This window comes from Lagenorhynchus albirostris, chromosome 2 (genome assembly GCF_949774975.1).
Source record: "Lagenorhynchus albirostris chromosome 2, mLagAlb1.1, whole genome shotgun sequence".
In the NCBI taxonomy this organism is placed as follows: Eukaryota; Metazoa; Chordata; class Mammalia; order Artiodactyla; family Delphinidae; genus Lagenorhynchus; species Lagenorhynchus albirostris.
Window position 1 is genome coordinate 22,229,333 of NC_083096.1, and position 27,943 is coordinate 22,257,275.

The 27,943-nt window shown below is 39.6% G+C and overlaps 1 protein-coding gene across 6 annotated transcripts in view; it reads right to left on the reverse strand.

The window, feature by feature from the left end:
- Positions 1-4,358: 4,358 nt before the first annotated feature.
- LBR (lamin B receptor) overlaps positions 4,359-27,943 on the reverse strand; it is a 42,394-nt gene continuing 18,809 nt past the window's right edge. For 3 of the 6 annotated variants that reach the window (XM_060127730.1, XM_060127717.1, XM_060127736.1), the window contains 4 exons: positions 25,805-25,973; positions 22,976-23,056; positions 22,756-22,878; positions 20,054-22,026 (listed from right to left, as the gene is read on the reverse strand). In XM_060127730.1, coding sequence (XP_059983713.1) covers positions 21,866-22,026; positions 22,756-22,878; positions 22,976-23,056; positions 25,805-25,973 — 534 coding nt within the window. In that variant the 3' untranslated portion in view covers positions 20,054-21,865. Of the gene's footprint in view, positions 4,721-20,053; positions 22,027-22,755; positions 22,879-22,975; positions 23,057-25,804; positions 25,974-27,943 lie in introns of those variants that run through there. The other 3 variants (XM_060127725.1, XM_060127739.1, XM_060127721.1) reach the window with 3 other exon arrangements.

Below are 27,943 nucleotides of genomic sequence, written 5' to 3' on the forward strand. Positions count from 1 at the left end.
TGAGTTTATATGAAATTTTAATATTCAACATAGAAAGTATTTTAACTCAGTAATGAGGGATTTTTTTAAAAAGTAAAGGTTACTGGTTACATTGGCCATCCAGCTGGGAGAAAATTAGTTTGGCCCTTTATCTTATACCATATACAAACATAAATTCCAGAATGGAGTAAATTTTAGACGTCTTATAAAACAATAAAAATCTTTAAAAATAAATTTGGGAGATTACATGTACAATCATGGAGTTAGGGACAACTTAATTAAAATTGGAAACCCAGAACCATAAAAGAAAAGATAGGCATATTTGATTATAAAAACTTCTATATGGCAAATGGTGACAAAATAAAGTCAATAAACAAATCACAGATTTAGGATAATATTTGCAATGCAAATAACTATCAAAGAGTAAATGCCTATAATATACAAAGAGCTCTTACATAGTAACAAGAAAAAGACAAACAATCCAAAGGAAAAATCGGTAAATGTACAGAAGATCAACTCTTGACCAATAGACGTAAGATGCTAAAAATAACCAGTAGCAAATGAAATACAAATTAAACTAACAGCAAAGTACAAAAAATGACATAAGGCAACACCTCCTAGTAGTAGAAGGGAAGAGAGAACAGTAGCAAAGAATCCTTTCACACACTGTTAGTGGAAATATGAATTGTTGCAGCCATTGAACAACGATAGCCAAGATATATTGTTCAATTTCAGGACAGTGCATATAAAGACAAGAAAACAGAAAAAAGATGGATGAGACAGAAGGAGAGATGAGAGACAGTTGAAGGACAGAGGGAGGGTAGAAAGGGATAGGGAGAGAGGAGGTGAGGTAAGGAGGGAGAAAAGGAAGAATTAAATCAATTTATGTGCATAAAGTTACATAAACTATCTATGTAAGGGTACCAAAGACATTGTTAACAGTGATGGCCTCAAGGGAGGGGATCTGATGGCTAGCGTAGGGGGCAGGAGAAAACTTCCATTCCCTTGTTTATCCTTTTGTATCTTCTGAATTCAGTACTACATGTTTGTTTTGTCTATTCAAAAAATAATAATATTAATCAATTAACTATTTCAATGTTTGTTCAACAACAAAAAAAGAATTAATGGATAAAAATGTATAGCCTAATATTTTTGTTCCTCTTTTTATTTCCACATATTGTTAAAGTGAAAATATATGTAGCTGTTTGAGTTGTCGATTTTATGTTAAATCATGAAAGCAACCTGAAAACACATACTAAAATAATGAAAACTAGTGGATTTTCTAAAGGTTGCCGTAAAAGTGTTGGAAAATTTTCTGAGCGCACAGTCCAATATTCCGTGGCAGACACTGCACTACCTGATTGGGGAGGTGGTTTACGACGGCCGGGTGACTGACAGCTGGGACAGGAGATGTTTAAACACCCTTCTCTACAAATTTTGCAATCCTGAGGTGCTGAAAGATGACTTCAGTTTCTCTACTGATGAGGTAAGAAAAGGATTTCATTTCTTAACATTACTTGATTATTTTTTAACTAAATATTGCTGCATTATTTAAAATCTGTATTTAATGTTCACTTTTAATGGCTTTTATTAACTTTCAGTATTACAAAAGTAAATTACCATTACTCTACTAATTACCATTTCGTCTACCCATCCATACTCTCAAGACCCTCCACAGGGGCGCAACCTGGAGTCTACACTGTTAAATACAGCATTATGCTGGCCAGTAAATAAAAAGAATGATAAATGGTTCATGCCCTCCAGGAACCTAGAGTATAAAATACAAAGCACAAGGAAGCAGAAGAAAGCTCACCTGTATTGATCTGATCCACACTTGTCAATTGATGTCTGTTTCTCATTTAATGCTCAAAACAACTATGTGAAATAGATGTTATCCCCAGTTTCAGATGAGGAAACTGAGGTTCTCAGGGTGCAGCCACATACAGTAAGGAGAGCTGGGATTCAAGGATTTTACCCCAACCCCAAGCACCCAAGAAGATGCGATTCTGCATCTTCCCTTGTCCTCTCTCTACTTAGTGTTTAACTTCCATCTAGACCTCCATCTTTGTGAAGCAAGAAACTCCAGTTTACCCACAGCAGTCGTGCCCCTGGCAGATGGTTGCTAGCAGAGGCACAAATCCTGCAGACCTCCGGCCTGAAAACATGGAGGGAGGACTAGACATCAGTGTGATGGGTGGGAATTTGCATAGGGGAGGTGATGGAAGATGAGAAGGAAGACAACGCCATCTGGGTGAGCATTCCTGTTAAGGCAGGAAAAGCTAGAAGTTGTTGTTTTTAAGATTTCCGTTCTAAAAAACTGTTTAACGTTTTAGTTGTTTCGAGTCTAAAGTCAACCCTTAAGATAAAATTATCCTTGAAAATCTTTTAAATTGCAAAAAAAAAAAGTGCAGTGGGCATGGTTTTTGTATACAGGCTGTTACTTTGAGTATGCACAAGAGAATAAGAAATACAGTAACATGCAGCATACAATTCCATTGGCAGAATTCTATCAGACTACAGAATGGGATTCTGAAACCGTATATTTCAGTTACTTTGTTGCTTTAAACACTGGCAGTTTTATGACAGTTCCAACTTGCCACCTCTACCTGTTCCTTGTCAAAATCTTAGTTTCTGCAGATGAATTTTTTTTTTTTTTTTTTGTGGTACGCGGGCTTCTCACTGTTGTGGCCTCTCCCGTTGCGGAGCACAGGCTCCGGACGCGCAGGCTCAGCGGCCATGGCTCACGGGCCCAGCTGCTCCGCGGCATGTGGGATCTTCCCGGACCGGGGCACGAACCCGCGTCCCCTGCATCAGCAGGTGGACTCCCAACCACTGCGCCACCCGGGAAGCCCCTCTGCAGATGAATTTTTTATCAGTGATTCTGCTTGTTAGTTGATGTTTCCCTGTGGCCCTCGTTAATTGGTCAGTGTTTTCCTTGAAGATATCAAGAAAGCCACCACTACCCACTTTCCTGGCCCTATGAACATTTGTCTTCTTTGTCAGTGATTCTTTTTTTTTCTCTCTAACACTTAAGGCCTAGGACCAGACATGACACAGAATGAGTATTCTGTACAGTGTTCTATTAGTCAAGCAGCCACAGAATCAGATTGAGAGGAGAGTTAAAGAATTTGGGGCAAGGTTTTTAAACTTTCAGAATCCACCCTCTGGCCACAAATGTTTTACATTCTTTCCATAAGCAAAATGAACTCACCTCCTCTCAGACACCTGCAAGTTCTCATTTCATTGCAGTGTTAAGGTCAAGGATCTTGTGAGGTCCTGGAGCAGATGAGACTCTTTGGGTGCAGGCCCTTGGGTATAACTCCTTAAGTGGTTCCTCTTCATATGAAGCTCTTTGAATTAAAAACACTTGATCTGGCCCAACCACCACCATATATATCACAGGGAGTGATGGGAAAAGCATAGGACTGTGCTTCCATGGACATTTCCCTTCAAAGAGGGGAAAGTGGAAGGCACGCAGCCCTCACTAGTCCACAGAAATTCTGAAATCCAAATGGGTAAATGATGCAGTTCCTTGATTAGGACTCAGTCTTACTTCCTGGGAGGACTCAGGGGCTCTTGCCTCCCTCCACCGGGATCTTGGTTCCACCCTGTGAGTTAGCCTTCCAATTCCGTAGGAAATAGCCCATGTTTGCAGCTAAATAGTTTTCTCAGCTGCTGCCTGTCAGTAGTTGTACTTCCTGTCTGAAGTGTCCTCTCTTCATGTTTTACTGTCTCTGTCCGTTTTGGTCTAGGCTGATACAATTCATTTTTAAATATTGTGGGTTCCTTATGAATCGATTTATAATCTAATAAAAACTGCACCAACATATATCCTTGGGGCAGCGTGGCTGCGTTGTTCTGGCTCAAGGTTTCTCGTAATGTTACAGTCAAGATATCAGCTGGGGCTGCTGTCGTGAAGGCTGAACTGAGGCAGGAGGATCTACTCCCAAACCCACAAGCTCATATGTTAGCCAGAAGTCTTAGCGCCTCAACATTAGGGACCACGGGGCTGCCTGATGGTCCTCAAAACATGGCAGCTGTCAGTCCCCAGCGTGAGTTAACTAAGAGAGAGAAAAGAAGCTGCAGTGCCTTTTAAGACCTGGTCTCCAAAGTCCCACTTTAGGGAGAAATGGGGAGATATTGGCCACAGGGTACAAACTTTCAGTTGTAAGATAAAGAGGCTCTGGGGATCTAATGTATAGCGTGGTGACTACAGTTAATAATGTTGCAGGAAGGGGGACCCCTTCCAGGGCCTGAGAGTGGGCTCTTGTCTGACACTCAGAAATGAATTATCCGAGGAGACACACGTGCTGACAAAGCAAAAGACTTTATTGGGAAGGGGCACCTGGGCAGAGAGCAGCAGGGTGAGGGACCCCAGGAGAACTGCTCTGCCACGTGGCTCTCAGTCTCGGGTTTTATGGTGATGGGGTTAGTTTCCAGGTTGCCTCTGGCCAATCACTCTGACTCAGGGTCTTTCCTGGTGGTACCGCGCATCATTCAGTCAAGATGGTTTCCAGCGAGGAGGACTCTGGGAGGTTGGTAGGACATATGGACTGGAATATCCTCTCTCCTTTTGACCTTTCCCGAATTCTTCCGATTAGCGATAGCTTCCATGTTCCTTAGCAGGACCTCCTGTTGTAAGATGCCTCACGCTAGTGGCTGCTATTGGGCCTGGCCGGGGCGGGTGTCTTCAGTCAGTGGTTCCCCTAACAATAATACTGTATTGTATACTTGAAATATGCTAGAGAATATGAGGGGATGGATGTATTAATTAATTTGATTGTGGTAATTATTTCACAACGTATATTTATATCAAATCATCATGTTATACACCTTAAATATATATATAGTTTTATTTGTCAATTATACCTCAGTAAAGCTGGGAAAAAAGGACAGAGGGTAGAATAATATATACTTTACGAGCTGAGTTTTTTTTAACAAAATTTCATTTTAAGGTTTAAGAAAAAAAAGTCCCACTCCATCCCTTTCATTTTATTTCTGTTTGATAGAAGAGGTCACTCAGTCCAGGCTCCAGTCAAGAAGAGAATTAGACTCCATCTTTTGAAGGGTTGAATGTTGAAGAACTTGACATATTTGTAACCAGCACAACCACATTTATCATTATCACTTAATAGGTTTTTGAAGTCATATTTTTTTCCTAATTAATTGTGACCCTGGGGATCAGTCAAAGGAATAACTGCTCTTACAGAGCTTTTATCCAGTCAGTACTTAGTTATAACTTACCAAGTGCGAGCTATAGCTGGTAAACAGGAAGAAAGAGCTTTTTCTTTCCCTATTAAATAACTTTAATTTATTTTATTATTTTTCTGCTAACTTATTTTATAACTGGAAGTTTGTGCCTTTTGACCATCTTTACCAGTTTTGCCCGCCCACCCCGCATCCCCTCAGTGGTCAGTTATTCTTAAGATCATTCTCACGTTTCTTCTACAGGTTTTACCAAAGTAAAATGATTTGTTATACTTGATTGCATCCATTATCTGTGGGTGTGGTTCATTGAGGCAATGGGTAGTCAGAATCACGCTAGCCTTTGAAATGTGTTTTTTTCCTTTTATGCAACTCAATATCAAAAAAGCAAAGAACCCAATGCAAAAATGGACAGAAGACCTAAATAGACATTTCTCCAAAGAAGATATACAGACTGCCAACAAACACATGAAAGGATGCTCCACATCACTAATCATTAGAGAAATGCAAATCAAAACTACAATGCGATATCATCTCACACCGGTCAGAATGGCCATCATCAAAAAATCTACAAACAGTAAATGCTGGAGAGGGTGTGGAGAAAAGGGAACCCTCTTGCACTGTTGGTGGGAATGTAAATTGATACAGCCACTGTGGAGAACAGTATGGAGGTTCCTTCAAAAATTAAAAATAGAATTACCATATGACCCAGCAATCCCACTACTGGGCATATACCCTGAGAAAGCCATAATTCAAAAAGACACATTCACCCCAGTGTTCATTGCAGCACTATTTACAATAGCCAGGTCATGGAAGCAACCTAAATGCCCATCGACAGACAAACAAATATTGAGAGTTTTTATCATGAAAAGATGTTGAATTTTGTCAAATGCTTTTTGTGCATCTATTGAAGTGATCATAGGATTTTTATCCTTCATTCTTATATTGTGGTATATCACATTTTTTGATTTTCATCTCTTACATCCCAGGGGTGAATCCCACTTGATCACTGTTTATGATCCTTTTAATGTAGTCTTGAATTTAGTTTGCTATTTTTTTGAGATTCAAACAAGTAAGATTAAGTGTTAGGTGGTTTGTGTATTTAAGACAGAAGAGTGTGTTAATAAACAAAGGGATGGAAAATAGGAAGCTGGAGCTACAGAACAGAAAAAATACTCCAAAACAGCTCTGCAGAGCACAGGGGCAGGAATCAACTTGACTCAGGACTGGAAGGAAAAGAGGGGGAGAAAGAAACAATGGACGGAGATGTATAGAATTTTGTATAGGGGAAGGCCAGAAAGTTGAGATTACTTATACTTAATGGCCTGTGAAGATGATCTTCCCAGATAAGGGGAAAGAGGTGGGTAGGAAGAGGGGTGGCAGGAAAGAAGATGGATTAAAGAACTTGAGAAAAATGATAAAAGACTAGCCAGGATGGAAACTTGCAAGTGTTTTATCCAAAGCACTTTTAAGATTATGCTGATTAGCCTTCAGATTTCTCATTAAGTACTTTCAGTTGGAAAACAGCATCCTCTTGCCAAGTTATTTATCCCTGGCAATTGAGTCTGTCACCAAAGTTTGCAGATATGTTCTTAATGATCCCAACGACAAATCTTTCAAAAATTATGTGCCTGTTTCTAGATCCCAACAGAAACATGCCTACAAGTCAAGTAAACCCCTCAGTTCCTGGGTTAATGATCTCATCCAGAGGCTGAATTTCTTTAATACCTGGGCCCAAATGACTTACACTGCAATACATCGTCCATATGTATGAAAGCTGCTTTACATTTCGTCTTCATTTTTGTTTTGAGCCTAATGGTTTTACAGCATAATTTCACATGCTTGGCCTCTTTGGGTTCTCATAGCAACATGTGAATTTAAGCAAAGGAGGGATTCTTATCTTCAGTTTAGAAGGAGGAAATGGAGACCTAAGAAGTTGAGAGTTTCTTCCAAGGTCACTCTGCCCTAAGAGACAGAGGTAGAAACAAAACCTGGTACGTTCCTCTTTCTATTATGCTTGTGACACTAGCAGGAAGAAATGTGAAAAGAAATAAAAAAATAGTCACATGCAATTTTTAAGTGTAATTAATACATAATACAAATAATTTGAAAGGCATGAGAGTAGTTCACATTTAAGGAGTACCTCACAGGGTGTCAAACATTTTTCGAAGTGCTTTACTCATACTAACTCAATTCTCATAGTAACCCTATGATATGAAGTAGGTATTATTATTTATGATCCTCGTTTTAGAGATGAGGAAACTGAGATACAAAAGCATGGAGTAACTTGCCCAAGGTTTCACAGCTAGAAAGTGGAAGTATTGAGATTTGAACACAGAAAATCTAGTTCCAAAGTCTGTACCAAACTGTCTCTTACACCACTGAACAATAAGTAAGTGTTACTGTTTGAAGGCAGTAACTCAAAACCAATCCACAAGATTCCACAAGGCCCAGCCAGGATTCCTACTGTAATAACAACATCCCTTATTACCCAAATCCAATGTGTTCCAGTGCTTTGTGGTCTCAAAAGCTTTAAAGCCATAGCTGGTTTTCATTAAAGTACAGGACTAGGGTCCAGAGAAAGGGGAGAGCTTGAGATGAAAAGGAATCTAGGAGAGGCTGGAAGAAATTGCTCAGATCATCTGAAAATGTGCAATTATTGTGCCCTTAACTACACCAACCTGTGGTCTGCCTTCCAATAGGTATATGAGACTTGTCACAGCTTGGAAGCACTCCAGCTCATCACCTAGCCAAAACCCCCAACACCCCACTGATCAAAAGAATGAGTTCTCTGAAGGATTTCCTGCAAGATATTGGCTCCCAGCTTTCTTCTTTCCACAAGGTGAGCATGAGAACCGGGACCAGAGACACGTGGTCCAGACAGGTCTGTCTCCAGTCCCTCCACCAGCACTCCCCCATGTCTTCCTCCCCTCTAGGATTAGACGCCCCTATGACATCCCTACCCGCCCCCCAACAGGTACCAGGACCTCTTGCATGCACTAGAGCAGTCTCTCTTCTCCCTCCCCACCCACATCCCTCCTTCGCCCCATCTCCTCATGAACCAAAATAAACCCACATCCTTGTCAGACCTCACCTGCACCCCAGCAGGTGTCTCACTTTCTCATCTCTATGCCGTTAATTCTATGAGGTCAGAGACCAACAACACTAGATTCCTCCCAAAGGCACCTACATTTTAAGAGTGGACTCCTGGAGATGGGCAGCTACCCAAGGGATTGATTCCCTGCTTCAGCCACTTCATTCATTTATTCATTTAATAAGAATAAATAAATGTTTGCCAGGTCCTAGGCCCCACCAGCTTGGCACAAACGTCCAGCAGATATCCAGCTAGAGCCTGTTACAGTAATGTGTGGTCGGGGTATAATGGGTGTTGTAAAGGGGCAGCACTAGACTGTAAGCTCCATGAAGGCAGGAACCAGGTCTATTTTTACTCCCTATTGTATTCCAAGCACCTAATGCAGCCCTCACCACCGAAAAACTTCTCAGTAAATATTCAACATTTGAAGAAAGAGCAAATGACTTTCTGAGTGAATATAAGAATAGATGAATACTCTTGGAGCCTGAAACAGGGAGACCAGAACTAAGGGTCAGGGAAGGCCACTAAGGAAATAACTTCTAAGAAGAGACTTGAAGCTTGTTACCAGTTAAGCATTATCCAGGTCAGGACCGAATAAGAGGAGAGTAATTAACACCCTTAGTACTTACTGTAGAGTACTTACTGGGTGCCAGGCACTCTTCTAAGGACTTTGGATATATGAAGTCATTCAGTTCTCTTGACAATCTTATGGTGTTGTTACTATTATTATCCCTATTTTCAGACAAGAAAACCTTGGCAGAGAGAAGTTAAGTAATTTGTCCAAAGTCACACAGCTACTAAGGGACTGAACCAAGATTTGAACTTAGCCTGTCTGACTTGGAAATTCGCATGTTTAACCACTGCACTAAACTGGGAATTGTATTTTTATTAGAGAGAATACCATTCAAAGGCACAGAGGTGAGAGAGGAAAAAAGCACATTAGAGAAACCAAATGTTCATCATGACCACAGCCACAGACTGACAAAGGGAGAATGGTTAGGATGAAGCTGGAGAGATGAGCGCAGGCCAGCTCCCAGGGAGCCTGCTCCCTCCAGCGGCAATGGGAACCGCCGCCATGCTCTAGGCAAGGGGCCCATGGTCCTTGGGGGCTGCAGCACGGTGCATGGTGCTGTCCCCATCAGATCCGAGTGCCATCAAATGCCGTCTCTCCCACTCTTCTTCTAGGGGGTTGGAAAAAATGATAAAAAACTCTCCCCTGACATAAATGAAGACTGAATGCTGCTAGGTTGGGATTTGAAGGTGGCATTTCAAACCAGTGGGGCAAACCTCTCCTGAGGGTGGCTCAGCTGAACTGCCTGCCACCCAGCAGCCTACTCATTCCAGAGTTCAGTTAGGTTCAAGGAGACACCCCCAGCCAGCCTGCAATGAAACTCAGGGCACTGGGCAACGTGCTGATTATGAATAGAGGCAGTTTAGGCGGGGAGTGTGAGTGTGCAGACAGCCGGATGCCCAAGGCCACCCCCAGCCCAGTCGCTCTCCCACCATTGCCCCACTGATGTGGAGGCCATTGTTGTTGTTTACTAAACTCCAATCTGTTCTAGGCATCTGTTTCTCTATACCAGGACCAACACCACACATGTCTAGAAGCTGTAAAGTTATATGTGGAGACTTGGTAGAGCAAGTCAGTCCTCGTTTTTCCTTTTCTTAAATCAAATTTTTATTATATTTTTACTATTTTTTATTGTGGTAAAATATACATAACATAAAATTTACCATTTTAACTACTACTTTTTTTGGTTTTGTTTTGGCTGTGCTGGGTCTTCATTGCTGCACACAGGCTTTCTCTAGTTGTGGCGAGCAGGGGCTACTCTTTGTTGCAGTGTGCGGGCTTCTCATTGCAGTGGCTTCTCTTGTTGCGGAACACTTCCTGGCTTGCAGACAGCTGCCTTCTAGCTATGTCCTCACATGACCTTTCCTTGGTGTGCATGTGTGGAGAGAGAGAGCAAGCTCTCTGATGTCTCTTCCTGTAAGGACATTAATCCTACTGGATCAAGACTCCCATCCACATGACTTTAATTACTTCTCTAGAGGCCCCATCTCTAAATACAGCTACCCTGGGTGTTAGGGCTTCAACATATGAATTGGTGGGGGTCGGGGGGGGTATAAATATTCAGTCCATAACACAACATTTTGTTCATCCACTCATCTGTCCGTAGACACTTGAGTCATTTCCATCTTTTGGCCATTGTGAACAGTGCTGCTATGAACATGGGTATGCAAATATCTGTTCGAGTCCCTGTTTCAGTTCTTTTGGGTAGATATCTAGGAGTGGAACTGTTGGATCATATGGTAATTCTGTTAAATTTTTTGAGGAAATGGCATACTCTTTTCCATAGTGGCTGCACCATTTTCCATTCCCACCAACAGTGCACAGCGTTCTAATTTCTCCACATCCTCACCAATACTTGTTATTTTCTGGCTCTTGATAGTAGCCATCCCAAAGGATGTGAAGTGGTATCTCATTGTGCTTTTGATTTACATTTCCCTAATGACTAGTGGTACTGAAATCTTTTCATGTGTTTATTGGCCATTTGTATATATTCTTTGGAGAAATATCTATTCAAGTCCTCGGCCCATTTTTAATCAGGATTTCTTGGTTATTGTTGTTGAATTGTAGGAGTTCCTTATATATTCTGGATGTTAATTCCTTATCGGATGTATGAGTTGCAAATATTTTCTCCCATTCTATGGGTTGCCAATTCACTCTGTTGATAGTGTCCTTTGATGTATAAAAGTTTTTAATTTTGAGGTAGCCCAATTTATCTATTTTTTGTTGTTGTTGTCTATGCTTTTGGTGCCATAACCAAGAAATAATTAACAAATCCAATGTCATAAAGCTTTTCCCCTATGTTGTCTTCTAAGAGTTTTATAGTTTTAGCTCTTCCGTTTAGGTCTTTGATCCATTGTGAGTAAACTTTTGTGTACAGTGTAAGGTAACAGTCCGTATTGTACATTGATATCCAATTTAACCAACACCATTTGTTGAAGAGGCTGTCCTTTCCCCATTGAATATCTTGGCACCTTTGTTGCAAATCATTTGAGCATATACATGGGTTCATTCTCTATTCTGTTCCATTGTTCTATTGTCTGTCTTTGTGCCAGTTGCACACTATTTTGATTAGTGTTGCTTTGTAATAAGCTTTGAAATCAGGAAGTGTAAGACCTCAAACTGTGTTCTTCAATATTACTTTGTTTATTCAGTTATCCTTGAGATTCCATATGAAGTTTTAAGATGGATTTCTCTGTTTCTACAAAAAACATCACTGGGATTTTGATAGAGACTATGTTGAATCTGTAGATCACTTTGGGTAGTATTGGCATTGGTGTTGTCATCCGGTCCATGAACTCATTGTTCCTTTTTAAAACTATCTTGACTTTTGTACCTTTTCTCTTCTATGTGAATTTGAGAATAGGCCGACCACATTTCACTTTTTAAACAACCTGTTGGGATTTTGATCAGCTTACATTACATTTACCTATAAATCTGGGAAAGAATTACTATCTTTTTAAAATTGAGTTTTTCCAATATTGAGTTGGCCAAAAAGTTTGGTTTTTTCCATAAGATGGCTCTAGTAGCGCTTAGTTTTGTTAGATTGTATTGTGACAGCTGTCATATCAGGGTGCATTTTTAAAAAAACATCAAAATTGGTGAATTTTTGTGTAGCTATTTTAATATCGAAGATGGAAGAAAAAAGCAACATTTTTGGCCTATTATGCTTTATTATTTCAAGAAAGGTTAAAGCACAGCTGAAATGCAAAAAAAGATTTGTGCGGTGTATGAAGAAGGTGCTGTGACTGATCAGACGTGGCAAAGTAGTTTGTAAAGTTTCGTGCTGGATATTTCTCACTGGACAATGCTCCACAGTCGGGTAGACCAGTTGATAGCCATAAAATCCAGACATTAATTGAGAACAATCAATGTTATACCACGCGGGAGAGAGCCAACATACTCAAAATACCCAAATCAAGCGCTGAAGATCATTTGCACCAGCTTGGTTATGTTAATCGCTTTGATTGTTTGGGTTCCACATAAGTTAAGCGAAAAAAACCTTCTTGACCGTATTTCCACATGCGATTCTCTACTTAAACATAATGAAAACGTTCCATTTTCAAACCAAATTGTGATGGGCTATAAAAAGTGGATACTGTACAATAATGCAGAACAGAAGAGATCGTAGGGCAAGCGAAATGAACACCACCAACCACACCAAAGGCCGGTCTTCGTCCAAAGAAGGTGATGTTGTGTATATGCTGGGATTGGAAAGGAGTCTTCTATTATGACCTCCTTCCGGAAAACCAAACGATTAATTCCAACAAGTACTGCTCCCAATGAGACCAACTGAAAGCAACACTTGGCAAAAAGCGTCCAGAATTAGTCAACAGAAAACGCATAGTCTTCCATCAGGATAACGCAAGACCTCATGTTTGTTTGATGACCAGGCAAAAACTGTTAGAGCTTGGTTGGGAAGTTCTGATTCATCCTCCCTATTCATCAGACATTGCACCTTGGGATTTCTATTTATTTCGGTCTTTACAAATTCTCTTAATGGAAATAATTTCAATTCCCTGGAAGACTATAAAAGGCACCTGGAACAGTTCTTTGCTCAAAAAGATGAAAAGTTTTTGGAAGGGCTTCCCTGGTGGCGCAGTAGTTGAGAGTCCGCCTGCCGATGCAGCGGACACGGGTTCGTGTCTCGGTCTGGGAGGATCCCATGTGCCGCGGAGCGGCTGGGCCCGTGAGACATGGCCGCTGAGCCTGCGCGTCCGGAGCCTGTGCTCCGCAATGGGAGAGGCCACAACAGTGAGAGGCCCGCGTACTGCAAAAAAAAAAAAAAAAAAAAAAGTTTTGGGAAGATGGAATTATGAAGTTGCCTGAAAGATGGCAGAAGGTAGTGGAATAAAACGGTGAATACGCTGTTCAATAAAGTTCTTGATAAAAGTGAAAAATATGTCTTTTATTTTTACTTAAAAAACCAAAGGTACTTTTTGTCCAACCCAAATAGAAACATAGTTTCTCTTTCCATTTACTTAGGTCGTTTGTATTCTTTAGTAAGTTTTGTTTTTGTCACATTGGTCTTAGAAAATTCTTGTTAGATTGTTTTCCTAAGTGGTTTATAATTGTTGCTATTGTGAATAAGATTTTTTAAATTTTTATTTTATATTGGAATATCGTTGATTTATAATGTGTTAGTGTCAGATGTACAGCAAAGTGATTTAGTTATACATATACATATATCTATTCCTTTTCAGATTCTTTTCCCATATAGGTGATTACAGAGTATTGAGTAGAGTTCCCTGTGGTATACAGTAGGTCCTTGTTGATTATTTATTTTATATACAGTAGTGTATATATGTTAATCCCAACCTCCTAATTTATCCCACCCCCCACCTTTCCCCCTTGGTAACCATAAATTTGCTTTCTAAGTCTGTGAGTCTGTTTCTCTTTTGTAAATACATTCATTTGTATCATTTTTTTAGATTCCACATATACGAGATATCATGCAATATTTGTCTTTCTCTGACTTCACTTAGTATGATAATCTCTAGGTCTTTCCATGTTGCTGCAAATGGCATTATTTCATTCTTTTTTATGGCTGAGTAATATTCCATTGTATATATGTACCACATCTTCGTTATCCATTCCTCTGTTGATGGACATCTAGGTTGCTTCCATGTCTTGGCTATTGTAAATAGTGCTGCTATGAACATTGGGGTGCATGTATCTTTTTGAAGTATGGTTTTCTCTGGATATATGTCCAGGAGTGGGACTGCTGGATCATATAGTAGCTCTATTTTTAGCTTTTTAAGTAACCTCCGTACTGTTCTCCATAATGACTGCACCAAATTACATTCCCATCAACAGTGTAGGGGGGGTTCCCTTGTGAATAGGATTTTTAATGCCCTCCAAATTACTCTTTGTCCTCTACCTGGGGTTAGCCAAACTTGACGTTAAGGGCACAGTTGTCTAAGACTAATTCTGCCCAAGACTCCTCACACCAAATGAAAAACCACCCTTAAGCTTAATAATTTGTTAGAAAGACTCATAGAGCTTCAGGAAAGTGTCACAGTTACAGTTTTATTATAGCGAAAGGATACAAATCAGAACCAGCCAAAGGAAGAGACACATAGGGCAGAATCTAGGACTGGGAGGGTTCCAAATACAAAGCTTCCACATCTTCAGGGATGTGTTACCCTCCTGGTATCGAGGTGTAGCTAGGTGTGTATGGAGTATTGCCAACCCAGGAAGCTCACCTGGGTTGCTCAGTGTTCAGTTTTCGTTTGGGGTTTCATTATGTAGCCATGTTTGATTGAATCACTGCTCACATGGCTGAATCCAATCTTCAGTCTTCGCTCATCCCCAGAGGTTGGGCTGCTATCATTTGGCTCAATGTCACAGACCTCTAATATTACAGTGGCTCTTTCTGGCATAGCCAACCCCCACCCTGAGTCATCTCATTAGCATCAACTATCCAGGGACCACCAACAACCACCTCATTAGCATAAACCTTCGGGGGTAGTCCCAGGAGCCCACCACGAATAACAAATTCCAAGGGTTTAGAGGTCACCTTCCAGGAACCAGGGACATAGACTAGCCAAATTCTTTATTATACATCCTTTTCCTCATCTCTTTTTTTTTTCCTAATTTAAACTGGCCAAGTTTGTCTATTTCATTTACTTTTTCAAATAAACCAAATTTTGCCTTTATTAATTAACTCTAATGGTGTTTTGTTCATTTGCTTTCCCTTCTTTAACCTGTTTATCTTTTTAGTTCCTTCTGCTTTCTTTGGGTTTATTGCTCTTTTACTAGTTTCTTTTTGCTTTTCACTGAGGTATAACATATACAGAGTAAAGGTCACAAATCTTAAGTATTCCACTCAGCTACTCAGATCAAGCTATAATACTACTGTCAGTCACCACCTCAGAAGGCTCCCTCACATCCCGTCCTAGTTAATGCCCTCCTCAAAGGTAATCACTATTCCGTCTTTTATCATCAATTACTTTTCCTATCTTGAACTTTTATAAAAGGGATCATGCAGCATGTACTCTTTTGTTTCTAGTTTCTTTTGCTCAACATTACATCTGTGAGGTTCATCCTTATTTTGCATATAGTAATTACTCTTTTTCATCACTTTGTAGTATTCTACTGTGTTAATGTTCCACAACTTATCTGTACTCTGACTGATGGACATTAGGGTTGTTTTCTGTTTAGAACTATTATGATTAAATGTGCTTTAACATTATTGTATATGTCTTTTGATGGACATAAATACTCATTTCTCTTGAATACATACCTGGGAATTAAATTGAGGGTCATATATTTAGCTTAAGTGTAGATACTACCAAATCATTTTTGAAAGAGATTGTACCAATCTACAGACCTATCAGTAATGTGTAAGATTAGTCCACATCCTTGCCAACATTTGGTATTATCTTTTAATTTTTGTCATTCTGGTGGGTATGTATTGATATCTCTTCATGGTATTAATTTGCATTTCCTTGGTGACTAATGAAGTTGAACACCATTTAATGTGCTTATTGACACGTGAATATCCTCTCTTGTGAAATTCCTGTTTGAGTCTTTTGCCCACGTTTTAATTGGGCTTTTTGTTATTGATTTACAGAAGTTCTTTATATATTCTGGACATAAGTCTTTTGTCAGATATATAGATGGATATATGTATCAGAAGTTTCTTCTGCCAGTATGTGGCTTTCCTTTTTACTTTATGATGTCTTCTTTTTCTCTGTTTTAATAAAATCCAGTATATCCATCTTTTCTTTGGGGGTTAGTATTTTTGAGTGTCCTTTTTAAGCAGTATTTGCCTATCTCAGGGTCATGAAAGTATTCTCCTATGTTATCTTCTAGAAGCTATATTGCTTTACCTTTCACATTTAGGCTTATGATCCACATAGAATTGAGTTTGTGTGTAATGAGGTGGGGTCAAAAGTCATTTTTTCCATATGAGTATCCAAGTATTGACTTGACACCCTTTCCTTTTTATTGAAATGGTCATCCTTACCCTACTTCATCTTTGTCACAGATCAAGTAATTTTATATGCCTGGGCCCATTTCTTGAGTCTCAATTTTGTTCCATTGATTTATTTGCCTGTCTTTGTGCCAGCACCACACTCTTTTAATTACTGTAGCTTATAGTAATTCTTTTTTTTTTTTTTTTTTTTTGTGGTACGCGGGCCTCTCGCCGCTGTGGCCTCTCCCGTTGCGGAGCACAGGCTCCGGACGCGCAGGCCCAGCGGCCATGGCTCACGGGCCCAGCCGCTCCGCGGCATGTGGGATCTTCCCGGACCGGGGCACGAACCCGCGTCCCCTGCATCAGCAGGCGGACTCTCAACCACTGCGCCACCAGGGAAGCCCTATAGTAATTCTTAATATCTGGTAGTATAAAGTCTTCCAACTTTTCTTTTTCCTTAAAGTTGTCTTGCTTTTTGGAGAACTGATATCTTAGCAATACTGAGACTTTCAATCCTGAATATTTATTTAGATCTTTTAAAACTTCGGTAGCTTATGTTGATCTTAAACATTTATTTAAATGCATAGAGTTTGGTGCAGCCACTATGGAAAACAATGTGGAGGTTCCTCAAAAAATTAAAAATAAAACTACCATGTGATCCAGCAATTCCACTTCTGGGAATATACCTAAAGGAAACAAAAACCCTATGTTTACGAGATATCTGCATTCCCATGTTTATAGCAGCATTATTTACAATAGCTAAGATATAGAAACAACCTGAGTGTCCACTGATGGATAAATGGATAAAGAAAATGTGGTATATATGCATAGAATGGAACATTTTTTCTAGTTTTACTGAGATATAATTGACATACGGCACTGTATAAGTGTAAAGTATACAGCACAATGATTTGACTTTTTTTTTTAACATCTTTATTGGAGTGTAATTGCTTTACAATGGTGTGTTAGTTTCTGCTTTATAACAAAGTGAATCAGTTACACATATGTCCCCATATCTCTTCCCTCTTGCATCTCCCTCCCTCCCAATCCCACCCCTCTAGGTGGTCACAAACCACCGAGCTGATCTCCCTGTGCTACGTGGCTGCTTCCCACTAGCTATCTATTTTACGTTTGGTAGTGTATATATGTCAGTGCCACTCTCTCACTTCATCCCAGCTTACCCTTCCCCCTCCCCATGACCTCAAATCCATTCTCTACATCTGCATCTTTATTCCTGTCCAGCCCCTAGGTTCTTCATGACCATTTTTTTTTTTTTTTAGATTCCATATATATGTGTTAGCATACAGTATTTATTTTTCTCTTTCTGACTGACTTCACTCTGTATGACAGACTCTAGGTCCACCCACCTCACTACAAATAACTCAATTTCGTTTCTTTCTATGGCTAATATTCCATTGTATATATGTGCCACATCTTCTTTATCCATTCATCTGTCGATGGACCCTTAGGTTGCTTCCATGTCTTGGCTATTGTAAATAGAGCTGCAATGAACATTTTGGTACATGACTCTTTTTGAATTATGGTTTTCTCAGACTTCTTGACTTAGATATATTGTGAAATGATTACCACGAAAAGTTTAGTTAACACCCATAGATACAAAAAGAAAAAGAAAAATGTTTTTTTCCTTGTGATGAGAACTCTTGGGATCTACTCTCTAATATACAATGGAATAAATATTATTCACCCATAAAAAATAAGGAAATCTTGCCATTTGCAACAACATCGATGGACCTTGAGAGCATTATGCTAAGTGAAATAAGTCATACAAAGAAAGACAAATACCGTATGATCTCACTTATATGTGGAATCCAGAAAAAAAAACAAAAAACAAATTCACAGATACAGAGACCAGATTGGTGGTTGCCAGAGGCTGGGGTAGGGAGGTGAGTGAAATGGGTAAAAGTGGTCAAAAGAGTACAAACTTCCAGTCATAAAATAAATTAAGACCTGCAATGTAATGTACAGCATGGAGACGATAGTTAATGATACTGTACTGCATATTTGAAAATTGCTGAGAGTAAATATTAAAAGTTCTCATCACAAGAAAAAAATTATAAATATATATGGTGATGAATGTCACCTAGACTTATTGTGGTAATCATTTTGCAATATATACATGTATCATGTCATACACCTGTGTGTGTGTGTGCGTGTCCAGTGCTGTGCTAGGTGGTGCAAATATAGAGATGAACAAAATAAGGCTCCTGCCCTCCAGATCACAGTCTATCTGATAATGATGGCACTGTTGCTTATTAGCCAACGTTTACTGAGTATCTCCTGTGTGCCAGATACTGTGCTAAGCTCTTTATCTGCATTATTTAATCCTCAAAAAGTATCCTCATTTTATAGATCAGGAAACTAAGGTTCAAAGAGGGTGAAGGGCCTGACGGCACACTTTTGAGACAAAACAGGCTCTTCTTCCCTTACAGAAATGGTCTTGTTCTGACTTCACCAGACCTCCTCTTTCCACTGAAAAACCAACCCTGAGAATTCAATGCTGAGAATTCAGAAAATTGGATAAATGTCAAAATGTGTTTCTGTAGGTAGATTTTTATTATTGAGCACCAATTATGTTGAGTAATCATAAAAATTCCTATATTATCTTAAGGCCACCTATGTACTATGTGGTATATCAACAAAATTTAATACATGAAGAAACTGCTGCTCAGAGAGATTAAGTGACTGGCCCAAGCTCACATAGCCAGGAGGAAGCAGGGCTAGGACTCAAAGCCATGTGCATCGTCACATTACCTCAGCAATGGGTCCACTGGCAGAAAACAAATCCCACGTCTCCACAAATGAAGATCAAACAATCCGTTCTGTCTGTAATAAGGGGGGGGTAGGGAGGGTGGGGCTCACACCCAGAACTAGACTCTGTAACAGCCATGAACAAAATATTAACGTCTACTTACTTTGGTGTCTAGGAAATTGTACTATCTGAAAGTCCCATTATCAAAAACACATACACTGAGAATCTAATTACACACAGCACTATAGAAAAGAATTATAAAGACCTAGCCCCTGTCATTTAGGAATCAATAAGAAAATGATAAAACATAGGATTTTAACAAAGGATACAAGGTGGGATCTTATTTGGTCCAATTCATTTGTTAAAATAGTTTTAGGAATTATCCACAATCTGCTAAAACAAAACATTCCATGAGTTATGGAAACCACCAATAAGCAAAGCCTTTTCCTCAAAGAGTACAAAAATAAGACCAGGAATCACATGATATGATGATATTTTTAGCCTACTTGGTGTTGGTGCATATTCGACACACCCACGTTCTGCAAAGCCATGTCACACTGGGAAGAGAGACGAAGACATGAAAGTGTCTCATCTCATTTCACTGACACACAAATGCCTCTCTCACACACATGTACTATCTATCTTTCACATGCACTTAGGTGCTTTTGTGAGTAATACGAATTCATTTGAAAGTATTACTGAGTGAGTCTATGATACTTTTGATCATTCCTCTGTTTGCTCAAAGAGCAAATACTAAATCCATGACCACTGTCTGGGAGTTGGGAACCCTCCACTAACCCCTTTCAAGCTCCAACTTCTGACAGCCTCAATGCAAACAGCAGTTTGCCAGGGGTCCCAGTTTGCCTTGTGGTCCAGGAGGGTCCCAAAGGATCCTAGAAAAAAACAGGGGTTGGGGTGGGGAGTGGTAATCTAAGGGCTCCTGTTTTGGTCCCAATGATCCCAGAGTTACAGGCCCAAAAAAAAAAAAACGACTCCAAAGTGATGATCAAAGCAACATCTTATTTTCAACTTTATTTCCAACTTAAAACTTCATTATAAAACTTGTCAAATAAACAAACATGTCAAAAACAAAATTAAAAACAAATTGTAGCTGATATCCAGAAACTGCAGCACTGTGTTGGAAACAGCTCTTTTCTCATTACCAAGGAAAGAATTAAAGGTCCTTCTTCCTCCCCTAAAGCTTCATTGGTGAATCTAGTATAGAACAGGCTGGGACGCCATTTTTTGATGCCAGGAGAGAAGCATTAAAAAACTGCTTGCATACATCAGTACTAATAAAACACTGACAATTTCACCAAAACGATGTTTAAAGACTAAAGGATGCGGAATGTTCTTCATGATCACATTAACGTAAGTTCTGTTATATACACTTCGAACTGCAGCGTAGAACAAACACTGCATATCTAAATGGCTCATATGTAAAATGTATAATTAAAAACCCAAACATACATATACACTACATTTATTAGATTCCCCTATGTTTAAGATTCTGGAGAACACTTTAACTCTGAATACGAAACCTTAGTGAATTTGCTACTGTTCCATTATAGGACAATTAATAATGAGACTATATCAACTGAAGTAGAATCTAATGGCTAAAGCTACCTTATGCACAGCTATTAAACTAAAAGAAACGATTTTAAACTATTCCCTTAAATTGTATTTAGATAAATAGATTTCTAAAGATGAATACAACACTCCTTTACAGGGAGTAGAGTTTTGTAAATAATATAAAGGCTATGCAAAATACACTATAAACTGCCTGAACTAACAGTAGCAAAAACACAGTTTAATTTAAAAAGTCAAAAACATATAAAAATATTAGCCTTTCAGAAATGGCAAATTTTCAAACACCACTCTGTGTAAAAATGTTTAAATAGTGATGTTATTCCAAAAATATATATTTATTCTATTTGCAACAGTTTATAAAGGCAAACAAACACCTGCGGTTGAGGTAGCAAAGCCAAATTCACAAACTTTGGATTAGGAAAAATACCCTTCCTACTCTTAATAGCATCTTTCATACAATATTAAATGAGTTCCACTTCTTTCAAAATGTTTAATTCGCATGTAGTACTTTACAAAACTTAATTTAAAATACTGCAAATGTTTGTTAAAAAGATACTTAGTCCCGAAAATTATTTCACATTCAAAATACTATACAGAAAAATCTGAAGTCCCCATATATTACATAAAAGCTATGTATTTACAGTTTCAAATGCAGTTTTACAAGTTGAGGTTAAGCAAACCACTACTAATGGTCTTCATTAAACAGTGTCCACTATCAATCATCCCCCTTCCCGTACAGCACTGAACAGAGAGGACCAGTTTTTACTTTCAAATCACATAGCTAGTAAATGACTTAATTTAAAGGGAAACAAATTCTATTCTCTTAATGCAATAAAACATAAATGTACTTTAAAATGTAACTGTTTTCATTTAAGAAAAACCAACTGGACAAAGGAATCAAACTTCGAAAGGTAATCAAAAGCCCTAAACATCAACAGTATTCAGTGCATTTGTAAGACTATTTTCTGTTTTCAGATTTTTAAGGATTGAAAATTTCCTATTAGAATGCAAATTCTAACATCTTTATTTATATTTTCCTTATGTTAATTGTTATGATTTAATAAAAATGAACACAGCTACATTAAAAGACTTACTACTTGGCTCTATAGTCCTGCCTCAAAAAGAAAGAGAAACGTAAAGATCCTGTCAGTGCAACGAAAGGTTCATTTTGGGGTTTTTTCCTTTTTTTGCCAATGGAACCAAAACTGCAGGAGCATTTAGACAGCGCCTAGACCAGAATCAGTAGATGTATGGGAATATGCGGTACGGGACGCGCTGGCAGTACTTCTCCCACGCCAGGCCGTACTTCTTCCTACAGTGGCGTTCATCGCGAGCCTCGCGGTGCACCAGCAAAATGGTGAAATAAATCACGTAGAAATAAGGAAGAATGTGATTGAAACCTGGGGACAGCAACAGTAAATAGTACTAGGTATTTTTATTATCACTACACAACTACGCAGTATTGTTTCCTGCTGGTCCCCAAATCGTCTAAAACTGGACCATCCCGTTACTTCATTTTCTCCAATGGGGGAAACAACTACACCGGTTCATAAATTCCCACTAGTGTGTGGCAGGAGGTAGTATTTGAATTAAAAGCTATTCAGAGAACAGTGATTAATCCACCCTAACAATCCTTCAAAATCAGAACCTCTGTATTTAAAGCAAATCTCCCCGTTTCCTCCCCGCCGGTGCTCAGGAAGAGGCCACCCGTGAGGGGCAGGGTGGGCAGGGCAGACAGCACTGCAGGGTATGGGCTGACACTAACACAAACAAAACAGAGTGTGCCTTTTCTTCTTCTTAAGAACCGGAGTTTTTCAGAATCTACGTACACTGAGTCACAAATAGAAAGTTAATTTCTACATATTCTTCTTAGAAAAAAAGCTACCAGGCACAGCTTAAAACTTAAAATTTTGCTTGCAGAAGTTTAGACTAAAACTTCAGGCTCGGTGAATTCCTAATTCCCCTCAGACGCTGGATGAATGAGGTGCTGGATACACCAAAAGCGCAGCACCCAGATGGGGAACGGGCAACCCAAACCTCCAACAGGCGACACCCAGACCCAATGAGCACACACACATCCTATGGTGGCCGGAGAAAGAGTCAAATCAGTTCTCTTCTTAAATGCTTACCACATGGGAGGGACCATGCCAGGGCCATGATGAGATCACCCAAGTAATTGGGATGGCGAACAAAACCCCACCATCCAGAAACGAGAAGATTTTTTCCTGTTGAAGTATGAATGGTCTTTAAATCTATACAAAAATAAAAATACATTTTTAATGATCTCTAGACAAACAGACATAAAATCTTTATGTGGTATAAATACTATAAATATAAACCAATACTTACGTGCAAGCTTTGGATCAGAGGGATTTTTCCGGAATGCATTTTTCTGAGAATTTGCACATCGGAAGATTACAAATCCACACACTGTAATTTTTTAAAAATTTCATTTGTTAACAATTTAGCTTTAATCTTTATTTAAAAGCATCTGTAATTTCATTTAGAAATTATTCCTGTGCTCCAAGGAAATTTGCAAAGTACAGAATAGCTTCATTTCTTAACAATTCAAAACCTCTCAATCTTAGAAGGTCAAAAGAAGATATGATCCCGATATCTCACTATCGTACAGCTTTCATCATCTACCATGAAGGCAAAACTAACAAATATAGTTACATCCATGAATAAAATCTAATGCAGCCCACATTACAATAAAATCAATACTGGAGTTCATCTGTTAGTTATGATACCTACTGGCCACAACATGAATGCTTTATTAATAAAACTATAGCTCAGAATCTGCACCAGAACAACTTGCACATAAATATATGCCGAATCCCACTGTAAGCCTCCAAGTTGGTGGCTTTATTTCAAATTCCGAAATGTCAAAATTAAGAGGCCCTGACATATCACTATTTATTATCAGTCCTCAATGAAGTAGTAAGAAATAACTCTACTCCCTATTTTTAGCTTAACTGTAAAATATACATATCCTGTCTTGAATAACACACAGGCACGTTTAACCAAACCAATGAAGAAACTAAATCTTAATTTCAACCAATAGCTTGAATTTCTTCTTCTACCATAAATACTGATTGGTGTAGCAAAACTAGCAATATTTGAAGTCCAGTGCTAATTTTCCCTGCCCTCCCTCTGGCGGAGGTGTTTAACCAACAGTGAAACGAAAGAAAAGCCATCCTGAAGCTAACCAACGAGCACCCGGCCAAAGTGTTCTCCTCACTCGTCTCCAGCATCCACCCTGGCCAAGTGGTTCCCTCTGTCCGATGTATCTACCTCCCCATCCCACTTTTCCCCACTGCACCACATCCTCCAATAGGTTTACACTGATGTTCCCCCAGAGAGACGCACTCTCTACCTTAAACTCCCATCATATTCGGTCTGTAAGTCCCTCCTCTAGACTCTTCCTACTACTCAATGCAGTGTCTGAGCGTCTTATTTCTCCCGCTAGAATGCAAGCTCTAGGAAGGCAAGACCAATCTCCCTACTATTTAAGGTGCTACCAGAAAAGGCAGGCACTCAACAGAAAAAATGAATCATTACTAAGACAATAAAATTTTAAATGAACTTATTATTTTAAACTAAATTTAATAAATTTTAAAACCAAATGGTTTGTTTAAAATTATGTTTGAAGAACCACTGAGAACCCAAGAAAGAAACATCCATTCTCTTTGTAAGATGCAAGAATCTTTTTATTACTCAACTCATCCATCACAGATTACTTCAGACCTGAGCCAATCATGGCCATTTAAAAGGGCATGCTAATCACTAATCACTAGAGAAATGCAAATCAAAACTACAATGCGGTGTCACCTCACACCAGTCAGATGGCCATCATCAAAAAATCTACAAACAATAAATGCTGGAGAGGGTGCGGAGAAAAGGGAACACTCTTGCACTGTTGGTGGGAATGTAAGTTTATACAGCCACTCTGGAGAACAGTATGGAGGTAACTTAAAAAACTAAAAATAGAACTACCGTATGACCCAGCAATCCCACCACTGGGCATATACCCTGAGAAAACCATAATTCAAAAAGAGTCATGTACCACAATGTTCATTGCAGTTCTATTTACAATAGCCAGGACATGGAAGCAACCTAAGTGTCCATCGACAGATGAATGGGTAAAGAAGATGGGGCACATATACAAAATGGAATATTACTCAGCCATAAAAAGAAACGAAAATGAACTATTTGTAGTGAGGTGGATGGACCTAGAGTCTGTCATACAGAGTGAAGTAAGTCAGAGAGAGAAAAATACTGTATGCTAACACATATGTATAATCTACAAAAAAAGATGGTTCTGATGAACCTAGGGGCAGGGCAGGAATAAAGACGCAGACATAGAGAATGGACTTGAGGACATGGGGAGGGGGAAGGGTAAGCTGGGACAAAGTGAGAGAGTGGCATGGACATATATACACTACCAAATGTAAAACAGACAGCTAGTGGGAAGCAGCCGCATAGCACAGGGAGATCAGCTCGGTGCTTTGTGACCACCTAGAGGGGTGGGATAGGGAGGGTGGGAGAGAGATGCAAGAGGGAGGGGATATGGGGCTATATGTATATGTATAGCTGATTCACTTTGTTATACAGCAGAAACTAACACAACATTGTAAAGGAATTATACTCCAACAAAGATGTTAAAAAAAAAAAAGGTCCAGGAAAGACTAAAATTCAATCCTGATTTTCCAAAAGAGCTCAAGGATCAGAGAAAACAAGCAACCTGTACAAGAATACACAGCTAGTGTCAAAGCTAGCATCGAGCCCCATTCTCCAGATGCCTTCTGCTACCTAAGATGATATCTTATTATGTCTGTGTCTTCTGTTCTTCCCTCCCATCAGCCTTGTTTTTCTCAGTCACTTCACTCTGATAAGATCTGTAGTTGTGTCCTATTGCTAGATAGCTGTTCCCAGTGTATAACAGCATTTTCTTGTACATAACTCTGCCATATGTGTCCCTTTTATAAACATGAACTTGGTTACTTAGTACTTAATTGGGTTGTTGGGACTAAGTGGTTATTTATCCATTTATTATAATAAAAAGAGCCATTCAGACTTGAAAAAAATAATAAAAAATAAATAAACGGGCACACTATAAATACGTAGATCCACAGCACACACAATATTTACTCCACAGAGACCGAAGTTAATACTCACGTTTCAGAGCAATGATCAGAGAAGCCATTGGCCAAGACAGTTCATTTGGATGACTGACTAAATAAAAGGCTTGGAAGCTGTAGATAAACGGAACCCACACTAGATCTCCAAAAGCCAGCATGAATCCAAATCCATCATGGATAATGTCCATGGTCGTCAGTAGTGCCTCCTGTAAGGGTATGGAGGGGGGAAATTTTTTTTTAAACTTTGGGGGACAAAAGCTTCAATGTTTAAAGTATTCAAATAAAGCTCTAGTTTACAGTCAAATTTATAAAGGGCTAAGGGAAAGTACACCAACCAAAACCGTTTTAAAGTGGGAGTGGGCATCTGGTTCCCTTGGCACGTGTATCATTCTGTTCTTCTCCTGTCGCTCTACCCTCTCCCTCCACGATCCTGAAACAACAGAGCTGCCAACGCCCCTGTGCCTCCATGCCTCTGCCTGGAACACCCCGCTCCAGCTTCAGCTGAAGCCTCGCCCATGCTGCTTTCCTCAACCCTCCCCCTAGACAAGGCACTTCTCAGATGCCACCACCCACCACGTGCTGAAGCCTGGAGCGACCATGTGACTGTCCTGTAAATAAGCGACTCTCGCCACTAGACTAGAAGATGGAAGGTTGGGAGCATGGGTTTCCACCTGCCACCCCTGCACCCAGCACACATGCACCAACCTAACTTCTGATAGCAATCTGGCTTTTCATGTAGCTTTTCCACGCTACCTGGCAACATGGGAAAATGCCTGCCTCGCTGCTCAGGGTAAATCAGGACCTGAACGCACTCTCGTGTGGATTTGGTCAGCGCAAGCCAGCAGCCAGATCCCCTGGACCAGAACCTGCAGGCCCGGCTCTGGAAGTGGAGGCTCTGGAAGTGGAGTCGGCCCTGCCCAAGGGCATCTCCAATCTGCCTGTGACACCAGTACTCCCCGCTGACTAGAAAAATTAGCAAGTATAAGTAAGCTCTGCTGAAGAATCAAACCAACACGGACCTACTGTATAGCACAGGGAACATCACCTATATGCGAAAAGATCCTAAAAAAGAATGAATATATGTATAGCTGAATCACTTTGCGGTACACCTGAAACTAACCCAACACTGTAAATCAACTATACTCCAATAAAATTAAAATTTAAAAAATAATCAATATTCTAGGTTAAAGAAAAAGCGTGATAATCTCCAAAACGCATTTTTTTCCCAGAAAGCAAGCAAAAGGACCATGGAACAGAAAAATGGATGCAACAACTCCAGGCCCTTTGGGTCACCCTCTAGTGAAGAGCGCCTGTTCTTACGCACACGGGAGCAGGTACAAGAGCAGACCAGTGATGACGACAGGGCACACGGGAGTGGGCAGTGAGCGAGGGACAAGGTATAAGCAGCTGGCGCCAGCAGGGGCAGAACCCTCAGCCCTACCCAGTTCCTGGGGCCTCAGGGGATTTGCCGGACAGCCAGCGGAGGCTCACGGGAAGGGTCATTTAAGTTCGTATTCTCCACTTTCTAAGGTGCGGCACATCAACACGCAGAAGAATTCCTAGCACCCAATCTAATAAGAAAAGTATTAAGCATCTACTAATTGCCCGAAAGTGTGCCGGATACTAAAGAAACTCGTAAAATCAAGTCCTTTCTTCAAGAAGCCTACTATAAAAAAAATAAAAAAAAAAGAAGCCTACTATAATCTGGCTGAGATACTGCTCACATATTTAAAAAAATAACTTCCCAACTTCAATCCACTACCCCTGGTGAAAAACTGCCTTAACAGTTTTGCCTTAAAATACAAACATTTTCTGTTAATTAACGGAAATCAGTGTTTGTTTAAATCTCTAGAAAATGTGAATTTCTAAGTCACTTCAAAAGTGACTACCATGACACGACAGAAAACGAGAAGGAAGACTTACTCACCACTGAAAAGCTTCCAGACAGGAAGTTAAAAAAAAAAAAATCTCTGAGGTGATAAAGCAACAGAGGAAATATCATCTGACTTGTAAAATGTAACCTACCATCTTCTTAGGGGCCCTTTATTACATAATCAAAGAAAGACCTACAACTGGCAAGACTAAGTGCATTTACAAGAATTGTTGGGTTTTTTTTTTAATTTCAAAAGCATGTTTAATTTGGAGTAGACTTGGAATTTTCAAAGGACTCTATCAG